Genomic DNA, 11,198 nt, shown 5'->3' with positions numbered 1-11,198 from the left:
TCTAGCCCTGACCCTGATACCTTCCCTAGATTCCTCAGTCTTACTTGGTCACATGAAGGGCATCTTCTCTGCCAGTGGACCCTTCTATCTGCTCCTCTCAGTGTTCCTGTGGGATGGGGGATTCTGAAATGTAAGTAGCTCTTGGGAACAAGACTAGGAAGCAAGTGGGGCAAACTCAGGTGATTTTTATCTTATTTTCTCTAGATGACTGGTCTAACAATGAGGCCCACTGTACCAGTGAATTAAACAAGCAGACAAGACAATGACATCTTTCGTATGTTTAATATGGTACAGCAGGATTTTTCCAAACCAGAGCTGACATCCTTGGCTCTGGGCACACCTCCTCCCGGTAGTCCAAAGGACATCCTCTAATATAATACTTAAGATGACTCTTCACTTCTCTGACAGTGACTTCTTGAAGTGAATATATAATAAATAAATAGAAAATATATCTTTGTTCATGGTGACACCTATAAGGAACATTTACATACAAAACATGCTGTGCATCCAATTCACGAGGAAGGGCCAGCTATTTAGCCAACGGGACAGATGGGCCTTTCAATCAAAGGCCCCTGACTCAATGGCAATGCTGGTGAACAGAAAGGACAAGAGCAACTTTCTAAGCAAGAAAGACACTTGTGCTACCAAGAAAATGCCTGTACATCGACTCTTGTTGGATGGTTTAGGAAAGAATGCTTTCTGTACAGAACACTGTACTGTTCAACATATGTACAACCCGGAGAACTTTCCAATAGGTATTTGCTGAAATGAACTGAGCCAAAGACATTCAACATTCATGGCCACCTGAAAGTGATCGCGTCTTAAGTGGTTCACAGTGTGAGACCCTCGCATTAAAAATTCAATGAAACTTAGACAAGAAAAAACATGAGGTCACTTTTATCCCCTCCCCTCCCCACTCATCTCCCCAGAAGAGGTCTTCCCTCTGACATTGGCAACTGAAGCCACTATGTCTTAAGAGGCATGGCTCCACAGCCACTTCCCAGCAGCTGGAAGACCCATTCAGAGGGAAAGACCCTCTGGGAGTTGGCTCAACCTGGAGAGTGGAATCTGGGACTAAGGCTCCTTGACAACACTGGACAGAGGGGACCAAAGCAAGTCTTCTTTGAAAGAATGAGTTTGTGGTTGTGGAGGAAAGGGAACCAATCCCATTCATGAAACACAGAGAAACCCTGATGCCTCAGAAGATTACTGAGCATGGATAGTTTCCACTCATCTGGGCCTTGAAGCTGTTTGCTCAGACAGAGTGAACAGAAACTGAAAGTCCCTGGACTGGAGTCAACCACTCTCAGATCCCCACAAGGAGCCAACTGGCCCAACAAAAACACATTGGCATATCCTGATGCTATCCATTGTGCATACCAGCACCACTGAGGAATAAGGTGGCACCAAGAGAATTCCACAGTCATGAGTAGCCCATGTCCACATGTGGCCGGCAGTGTAAAGAAAGTGGCAGGGCTGCTGCCAAGAGGAGAGTGGGCAGTGTGTACTGAGGGGCAAGAAGGAAAAGCCCTTTTAAAAAGGCCATTATATTCTGGACCTTTTCTCCCCTTCTAGGGACTATACTCCCTTCCAAACGCTATCTTGGGAATACTGGACATCCCAGGCTAGCCACAGAGGCAGTATGGTGTGGCAGTGGGTACAGAGCTTGGGGCTTGCAGACCTGACTGTTTGGTTTGTACCATTTTCCTCAGATGTAGGTACAAAGTGATGGACTAGATGGCCCTTGAGGGCCCCCAAGGTCCTCCCCATCTCTGACACTCCAGGTTCACTATGATGTGAGCATGCTCAGATTTCCTGACTGAAGTGCACTGGAGACCCATTGTAGAGCCTCAGGCCTGTGTGTGAACTCCATTCCCACCTCTCTGAGTCAGAGGGAGCTGGTTGGAGACCAATCCGAATAAGGCTCTGTGCATTGCAACGCAGTCCATTTCTCTTTTGCAGACTCTACTTCTCTATCACAAGTGGGTCAGCTGCATAGGGTAAGAGGTGACCTGACATGACTCAGATGCTGCAGGTGGTGGCAGGAAAGCCTTCACCTCTGAGCCATGCCAGAGGCCACTTCATCTCTCTCCATCATCTCTGTCCTTCACTCCTGCCAGAACCACCACCTCTCAGAAGAAGCCTTCCCCATGTTCCTGGGTGTGGTGAAGTTCCCCTCCTCCACTCTACCTCTGCTCAACTGTGTCACATCTTTCTGGGCTCTCAACCTGGTATCAGAGTGTGCTGAGACCTGGCTGCCTGTCACCAGCTGACTCCCAGGGGTGAGTTTTCACCTCTCCATTTGTTATATCCAGGGTACTCAGTGGAGATGTCAGCTACAATGATTATTTCTACTGATGGGCTCCAGGCACAGAGCAAAACACAATAGAGATTCTACAATCTCAGGAGGGACGAACAGCAGCCACCTAGTCCCTGTTCCAATGTGCCAGCTGAAGTCTCTTGAACAAGCATCCCCTGTAGACAGGGTTCCGTCTCCTCCCCAGTGTTGTCTGCCACACTGGACAGCTCTGTCTGCACTCCAGCTCCTAAACCCAGGAAGCCAGACCCTCGCTTACAGGAATAAAGAGGTACTCTCTCCGTCTGCCACTTAATGAATCTGAAAGTGACTGTGGAAAACTGTGAGTGGTCCCATTATCCAGACCATCCCCTAGGTGGGTTCAGACTCCTGTCCAAATGGCCCTTTGCTGCCAGCACAACCCAGGTCTCTTTGTATGGTCCCCATGCCTACTGCTGAGGTACAGGTAGGAGAGAAGCACCCAAGAGGAGGTTGTAGCATCGGCCAACACTGCCCAGAGGCTGCAGGTAGACTTGAGTAGGGGCAGGTGGCAGCACCAAGGTCTCTGATATTTGTCCCTTAGCCCAGCAGAGCTGAGAATGAGGGGACCCAGCCATCCTGTCCCCAGTTGCTGTATGGGTCCAGCCTGGGGTGGTACCAAGTGGCAAATCTTCTTACAACTTCTTCTTTCTCACCACAGGAATGGGCACCACTTGGAAGATTTTGGCCTTGTGGTCCTCAGTCTCCAGAGTCACCCAGATGGGTCGAAAGTTGCCTTTGAAGCCGACGAATGTCATCTTTTCTGTAATGTGAGGAATCAAGTGGGTGAAAATAATGAAACTTTAGAGAATTGCTGCATGTTATGCCTTAGCACTCTCCTTCAGCATCCTCTGTCCCCATATGGCAATCCCTTCCTGGAGACATTGAGCTCTGGCCCTCTAGAGAAAGCTCTCAGTCCAGCTGTTGCTGGGATTAGGTATCTTTTTGTATGGAGTTTGTAGGCATCACTCTTGAGCATCATGGCCACCTCAGTAGGGTATGTTACAGGAGAGCCATGCACAGCAGTGGACAGAGGGGCTGAGGAGGGAAGAGTGCTGGTAGGACTCCTGCTTGATTTCTAGCTGACTTACTATCAACAGAAAGTTGCTGTATCCTATGACCCCACCTGCAGAATGCTGGCATTTGTCTTCAAGATCTTAGCCTCGACTCTGTTACTTTGTAGCTCTAGGAGGGAAGAATTGTCCCAGGACAAATGACACACAGTGTGGACTGAGTAGCAGTCCAGACCTTAGGCTTCCATGCTGCGTGCTCTGTCTCTGCCCTGCACTTCAGTGACATGGAGGTCCATGTCTATGCTCAGGAGTGGCCCAGGCTTGGGGGACAGTGTACATCTATCAACTCTGGACAAGTACCACTTGATATTCTTCATCATATATCTGAGGCTTTGGCAACAGCACCCTAATTTAACACATAGAAGCCCCCAAAGAGCTCTGAGGTTTTCAGGAAAGGACCTTGACTCTTTCTCTACTGGCTACCACACAGGCTTGTATCCTTCCAGACTTTTCTCTGGCTGCCTGGGATAAATATTTTCATGATAGGCTGCTGGTTTTGATGTTCGCATGATCAGGACAGATAGTCAGGACCTGGTTCAGGAGGGCAAGGGTCCATATCCTAGCTGAAGCAAGCACCTCATTATGTAACTGTAGATGTCTCCCTCCTCTGCGGAGGGAGCTATCGTTGCTGCCCATGTTATTTGTGAATGCGCGAGACAATTATTGGAAGTTCAACAAGGTGCAAGTCTGGTGTCAAACGGTAGCTGTCATGGTCACCATCATTGACACGTCTGCTCTCTCTCATTTATATCTCCCTGGGGCCTTGCTCTGACCAATCCATGACTAATGAGCATCACGTGGATCTGGCTAGATTTATCCAGCATATCCAGGAAGCCTGGGCTGGGTTTCATCACAGAAGACTCGTTTGACTGTAAACAAGCATGGAATGTCTCTGGGATATCATTCTCTCCTTTTTTCCTATCTTAGAAGACATTTTTTTTTCAAACTGCAAAAGATGCTACAAAAGCAGGCATCATCTGGACTTGTGAGGAGGATGCAGACCCTTGCCAGGCTGAATAGTCAGACAAAGGCAGTTTCTGATGATGCTTTCATTGAATAGAGGGCCACTTGTGGAGACGAGGGGCAAATAGTTCTAGCAGCTTTCTACCAGTGTCTGATCGTAAGGAAAAATGAATGAGCTTTAGTGAGGGATGATAAGCATGTGGCACAAGGCCAGAAGGCCACGAACCATGTTGAGGGTTCGGGGTCTGCACCCAAGCCTAGTGGGGAACAATGTCCCAAATGCGGCAAGGATAATGGCTTCTCCGCACCACCTGCCCTGGTTCTGACTCACTTAGACCCCGTCAGACTTACCTTTCAACTTGAGACCTTTGTCTGCTCCAAGCTTTTCCAGCACCCTGGTCCATGGGCCTCTGGTGATGTATCTGCCCTTTGATGCCATGAGCACTATGGAACTGAGGAGGAAGAGACTGGTCAGACGACAGGAATGAGAGCAAACTCCATTGAGGGGTGGGCAGGAGGAAGGCTGGACCTGGCAAGGGACCTGAGAGAGGAGATCCCGCCTTCCATCTTAACCAACACACTCTTTCCTTTCAATGGCAAATATCCCCCAGCATCTGCCCACATCTGGTGTCTCTGACCTTCTCAAGTTTAGACAGGGTTCCAGCAAGCAGGATAGTATGTGTGAGGAGCGCTATCTCAAGGCGCTACACCAGCACCTGTGTGCTATCCCAGCACAGTGTGACCTCTCTCTCTCTCTCTCTTTCCTTCCTCCCTATTTTTCCTTTCCTTTTTGATTTTTCTTTCCTTTTTTTTTTAAATTTTCTTTTGAGACAGGGTCTCACTATGAGCCCTGACTGACCTGGAATTTACTATGTAGACCAAGATGGCCTCAAAACTCATAGCGATCCACCTGCTTCTGCCTCCCGATTGCTGGGATTACAGGCGTACATTATCACGGGCCAGCTAATATGTATTTCTTAATTCAAATCATTTCAACACTGTTGGGAATAAAAGTCAACGAGAATGTGATGACAGAGAAAGACAAGGCAGCTACAAGGGAGCAAAGAAGGAATGAGACCAGGGGACTGGAAGAGAGAGGAGGAAGCACCATCCAAAGACAAAGCCATCGTGAGTGCTCCACAGCATGCCGCCTTGGAGACCTGCTGCAGTGGCTTGGGAGCTCACAAGGCCCATACAGCCTTCTCACAGCAGGCCTTCTGACCTACAAGCTTCATTCCTACAAGACCACATCTGACCTCGTAAGAACAGGGAGCCTGCCCCACATTAGGTTCCCAGTGGAATCCATATTCTCTCTCTTTTTCTTTTCCTGTCTTCCTTTTGTTGTGAATCTCTGGATGTTTTTTGCATGTAGAGGCCAGAGGATGACATCAGGCATCCTGCTCTACCAACCCCCACCTTATTCTCTTAACCCAGGGTCTCTCACTGAAACTTCTGTTAGGCTGGAAGTACTGAGCAGTCTCCCGTCTCTGTCTCCTACAGGTTACAGGCACAGGTGTGGCCCATAGCTGGCTTTTTACATTGGTTCTGGGATCTGAGCTCTAGTTCTCCATGTGCACCAAGTACAGAGCCCATATGTGTATTTTAGTGGTTTCTGTGGAAGGCACTGAGCTTTGTGCAGCCCAACCTCCTCCGAGCTGCAGAAAGAGCGAGGCCCAGGTTTTAAGAGTATTCTGGGAAGGACACTGTGTAGTTGTTGCATTTCCAGAATGGCTCTGTTATGTGTCACCACTCTCTCTGGTCATGCAAGATCTGCCTGCCTGGTTTTGCCAATGGGAGATTGAGCAGCTACACATGATCTGTGGGGGCTTCCCAACATGGTTGCTCGGGAGGGAAGGGGGTCAGAAGAACCCAATTTGCAAAAGTTGAGTTGGGAAGTCTGTTCTTCCTGCCTTGGGCTGCATTTAGCCCCCCAGTGCTAAGAAAACAGCCTCTGTGGTAGCAGACTCATGCTGGGCCAGACATGGGGAGTGAGCACCACCCCAGAACAGAAACAGGGCAGAAGATCCACAGGGCTTCCAACTTCCATCTCAGTGGAATTCTGTAACCACAGACCACAGTCCAGACATGGAAAAACTGTATAAGATTCTGGAACTTGCTATTACTCCTGATTTTGTCCCACTGGGAGCAAAGGAAAGCTGTCAACAGGCAAAGGGCTAGTGTACAATAAGAACTAATGGGAGGCTGGTGGGAAGGCTGTCTTGGGCTCTTTAAGAAGGCTAAAAGGAGGAGGCCCAAGGGATTGGAAAAGTGAGGCCCACTAATGAGAAAGGATTCATTGCTAATACATCCTTGGGGTAGATCCAAGCTCTGCTCCCACGAGGAAATTTTCCCTTTGTTTGGATGAGAATAAACACTGAAGGCCTATGACTGAACTAGTGAACTCAAAGCAAGGTCATATACTCAAGGTGGCATCAGGGACAGGGTTACTTATCATATACCTCCTGGTACAATTCACATTAGGGTCTCTCTGCCTGGTACATTATCCTCTTAGCCCCTGGTACAGGATCACTTAGCCCCTGTGTCTCATGACATAATCATGACCTTCCCATAGGTGGAAGGTCAGAGGGGGCTTCTACAAGCTCTCCTCAGTGTCTGAGGTATGAGCAGCTGGCACCCTATGGCCACTGGTGGTCCTGTGCATGGATGGGGGAGGGAGGATAAGGCCCAGGCTAGGTTTGAGCCACAGAACAGAAGCACCTCTCCCTCCCCTCTCAACTGCTGCTTCTCAGGAAGCCAGGGAGAGGTAGGTGGTACCCATTCCTGACTGTGTATCAATTGTTATCCTAAGTCTGACTGAAACCATCCTCACTTCTCCTAAAGATGTGCAAGGGCTGCAAGGAACCCCACACAGCTCCAAACAGAACTCCGGGAGCTGTTTCTCATTCCCAGCTTCTATAATCTGGTTCATTTCAAGAAAAGGCCTGTGGCCAAAAAGGCCTGAAACCTACTGATCTCTAGATGATAAATGAACTTTCCCAACTTGGAAAGTCAGATTCTTCTGTATGAATTTACACTTGAGAGCTCGAGTGTGGGGCTAGGGGGCTCACTTAGTCCTTAAGGTTTGCTTGTCTTACAAACACAAGGAGTCAAATTTGATACCCAGAATCCAGAACAAAAAATAAAGCCAGGTGTGGTGGATGCACCTGTGTTTGTAATCTCAGTGACAGGGAAGAGGAGACAAGCATCTGATTCCCAGGACTTGCTGTTAAGCAATGATGACTTCTAGGCCAGTGAGAGACCTTTTCTCAAAAAAAAAAAAAAAAAAAAAAAAAAAGACACCCAGGGGTGTTTGTCTTCTAGCTTCTGCAGACATGTGTGCACACCCCTGTACATTTGCTTCTACATGCATATGTGTGAATATATGTGAAAAGAGCACTGAGTGTGGGAAGAACAGATACAACATGTGACCGAGGAAAAGCTATTCTCCAGAATCATACACGGAGTCAGTCTTGCCCCTCAGCCACAAGAGTCCATCCTGAAGAGTCCTTGTCTCTACTCATTAACAATTTACTAAGCACCTAGGGGTGACAGGTGCCACATGAATTACAGAGGCTTTCCAGTAGTCTGCAACTCCAGAGAGATTTCCACACCCACATTGTAGTTCAGAGATTGGACATGAATAAGTAAGTCTATTGTGGAGTCAACATCAGGAAGTCTGATTCCTTGATAAGGCATCATTTGAGGCTTCCGTTTCTGTTCCAAGCAGTGCTCCAGTGGAGAATGGTGGGTTGATGGGAAAAGACATTAGTGAGGAAGAAACAGGCGGTAGGAAGTGAGGACAGGGTACAGAGGAGCCTAGCATCTAAGACACTCAAACTAACTTCCAATATCGGAGATGGGAAGAAAAAGTCTGTCCGGAACCTATAGTGTTGGTCGACCAACAGTGAAGAAAGAACAGGGCCAGAGAAGACATGAGGGAGGAATGAAGAGGGAAGGCAATGGACTGTTTTAGATTGGGTTCGAATATGGAAGTGAATGAAAGAATACTGGGCATTAAGTTCAGATTCTGATCCAAACATCTTGATGGATGATGATTTAAAGGAAACAGAAGGAGGGCTGATCTGGATGATCAAAAGAGAAAAGGGATGAGAATTTAGTTCCCTTCAAGACATCTAGGTGGCAACCTTTTAGTAGCCATTGGATATGGGTGTTTGGGGTTTAGAAAAGAGATCCAGACTGGAGAGCTTCAGAAGCCACCAGCATTTGGATCCTATTGGAGGTGTGGGTGGAGATGAGATCACTGGAGGAGAGTGCTGTGACGGGGGCAGAGGGTCAGGCAGCCTTCCAAGGAGTGAGGCAGCATTCCCCTCTGCCTCAGGCTGACCTACATCCACAGCAGACCTGCCTCCAGTCTGAGCAGCAACAGGCACAAAGCTCTCTCCACCCAGTAGACACAATCTGTAGGCGCAGATCATCCCGACTGGCAAGAATCATGAGCGGTTGAGCATGAGCGACTGGGCCCTAGCCAGGAATCTGTTGTGGCGCTGGACAGTTCAGAAACTGAGACATACACTTACTTGTCAGGGATAGCTGCCACGTAGTTGAAGAGTTGCCACGGTATGCCTTGCAGAACGGCATTTCTGAAGCTACCGTGGCTCACCACATGACCTCGACTCCCATCAATCACCACTATCTGGATGCCATCTTCTGAGCAAGGGTACCTCCTCCCATCCACCTGCAGGGCCAAAGCAACAGGGGAGTGAGAGATCCTGGGGCATGTCAGGCCCAGAGTTCTCCTTCCTGTATGTATCCTTCCTACATATACTAAAGACAGAGTTTGGTTACACAGCTGATCAACTTATAAGAACCCTTTACACCCCTTACAACTGTGCTCTCTGTAGGTTTGAATAGTGACCTCCCAAAGATACGCCCACTAGGAACCTTCAGATTTTTTTTTTCTTTCTTTTCTTTTTTTTTTTTTTTTCCGGAGCTGGGGACCCAACCAGGTTTGAATAGGAACCCAAAGATAAATCCCCAACCCTAGGAACCTTCAGATTTTATTTATCTAGAAATAGTGTTTTTGAAGATGTTTAATGACACATATATTAACGGTCTCAGGGTAGGATCATCAAGAATGTTTAGGTAGGCACTAAATCCAATGATGGGGTCCCTTAGGCAGAAAGGTAAGAGATAGGAGATAGGAACAAAGGAGGGAGGGCCTCGTGAAGATGGGACAGAGATGTCAGTGATGTAACTCTAATCCAAAGGTCCGTTAGGGCCACCTGAAATTAGAAGAAGCTTTCTGACTTCCAAAACTGAAAAGAGAATAATTTTTGTTTTAACCCACCCAGCTCGGGGCAATTTAGCACAATACCACCTGTTACAGTTTAATCTGACATGCCCCCACAGGTTCATGTTTTGAATGCTTTCTCCCTACCTGGTATTGATGTTTCAGGAGTGTGGGGAACCTTTAGGAAGTAAACTCTAGCTGGAGGAAGTTGGTTACTATCAGTCAGTGTTTGACTGATAGTTATTCCTGGCCCCTACTTCCTGCCTTTTTCATTTCTTTCTGGTCCTCCATGAGATCAATAGCCTCTGCCATGTGTGCAGGTGCAGTGTGGTGGTTTGAGTGAGAATGGCCCCATAGGTTCATATATTCGAAGGATTGGGTTCCCAGTTGGTGGAATGGATTGGGAAGGATTAGGGGGTGTGGCCTAGTTAGAGGAGGTGTGTCACTAGGGAAAGGCTTTGAGGTTTCAAAAGAGTCTGCCATTCTCATTGTCTCTCTCTGCCTCCTACTTGTAGATCAAGACGAAAGCTCCCAGCTGCTCCTACCACCATACCTTTTCTCTGCCATCATGAACTCAAGCCATCTGAAATTGTAAGCTCCACATTGAACACTTCCATTTATAAGTTTCTTTGGTTATGGTGTTTTTATAATTAGAATAAGTTGTGGCTTGAACTTATTACTCCCAGTTACTCCCAGTAGTGTAGTCAGTTCTCTGAGATAATTTCCCCATCTGGGAATCAGTGTGATAACACTCACACTGTGTGATAAATGTCACAGCACTAGAAAAGCAACTATGACATCAGGCCTCTGTGAACTGGCCTTTTCTGTCATACTTCCTTACTGCAATGGACCAAAGCCCCCTGAAACCAGGAGGAAAATAAATCTTTCCTCCAATCAGTCATCATTCATCATGTACCGTGATCACAGTGAGGTCACTGCAGCTAATACATCTGCTTCACACCAGTGAGCAGCCTTGCGCCTACAAAATCTTTGCTTACTTCAATATAAGCGAAGTCATTCCGAAGGTGGAAGAAATGCTGCCTGGAACTTTCCATCTTCACTTCCAGGAAGTGGTCTTTTGTCTTCTGAAAAACAAACACAGAACTGTGAGGTCTGAGTGCTTTTTCTCCTCATGTGCTCTGTGCCTTGACCCAGAACGGAGTCATGGAGGTGAGTAGGTATCCAGAGAAGAGCTCAGCTGGCTCTGAGCCTCTTAGAGGTAAAAGGCCCAGTTACCATGGCTACTTACCAGCTGAGCCCCGAACAGCTTCCTGGGCATTGGCACGTCCACTACGGCCCTCTCAGTGAACCTGGGGTAAGCAGTAGCTGTGCAGTCGCTGATGCCTGCGTTCCTTGGGAGCAGAGCTTTGATCTTGATTCTTTCACAGCCCTTCATGGAGCAGAAAGCAAATTTCTCCCTTTCATTCTGGGCTTTTAGCTTCAAGAAGAGCAACCTGTGCACAGAAGGAATCTGGGTATTCTTATGGGGGCAATTATAACCTCCTCCGCACTCAAATCAGACATGATGGCTCCTACCTGTCACCCGGACCAGTTCAAGGTCAGATTGCTTTACATA

At 47.7% G+C, this 11,198-nt stretch overlaps 1 protein-coding gene across 2 annotated transcripts in view; it reads right to left on the bottom strand.

Moving 5' to 3' along the window:
• Positions 1-263: 263 nt before the first annotated feature.
• Cemip (cell migration inducing hyaluronidase 1) overlaps positions 264-11,198 on the bottom strand; it is a 153,763-nt gene continuing 142,828 nt past the window's right edge. The window contains exons 25-29 of one of the 2 annotated variants that reach the window (XM_032893289.1): positions 10,872-11,076; positions 10,621-10,707; positions 8,910-9,067; positions 4,723-4,823; positions 264-3,098 (exon numbers count right to left, since the gene is read on the bottom strand). In XM_032893289.1, the coding sequence (XP_032749180.1) occupies positions 2,971-3,098; positions 4,723-4,823; positions 8,910-9,067; positions 10,621-10,707; positions 10,872-11,076 (679 nt within the window). In that variant the 3' untranslated portion in view covers positions 264-2,970. The remainder of the gene's footprint in view (positions 3,099-4,722; positions 4,824-8,909; positions 9,068-10,620; positions 10,708-10,871; positions 11,077-11,198) is intronic. The other variant, XM_032893290.1, reaches the window with a different exon arrangement.

This window comes from Rattus rattus, chromosome 2 (genome assembly GCF_011064425.1).
Source record: "Rattus rattus isolate New Zealand chromosome 2, Rrattus_CSIRO_v1, whole genome shotgun sequence".
Classification (NCBI taxonomy): Eukaryota; Metazoa; Chordata; class Mammalia; order Rodentia; family Muridae; genus Rattus; species Rattus rattus.
Note: the sequence above shows the minus strand (reverse complement) of the source record. Positions and strands in the feature narration are given on the sequence as shown.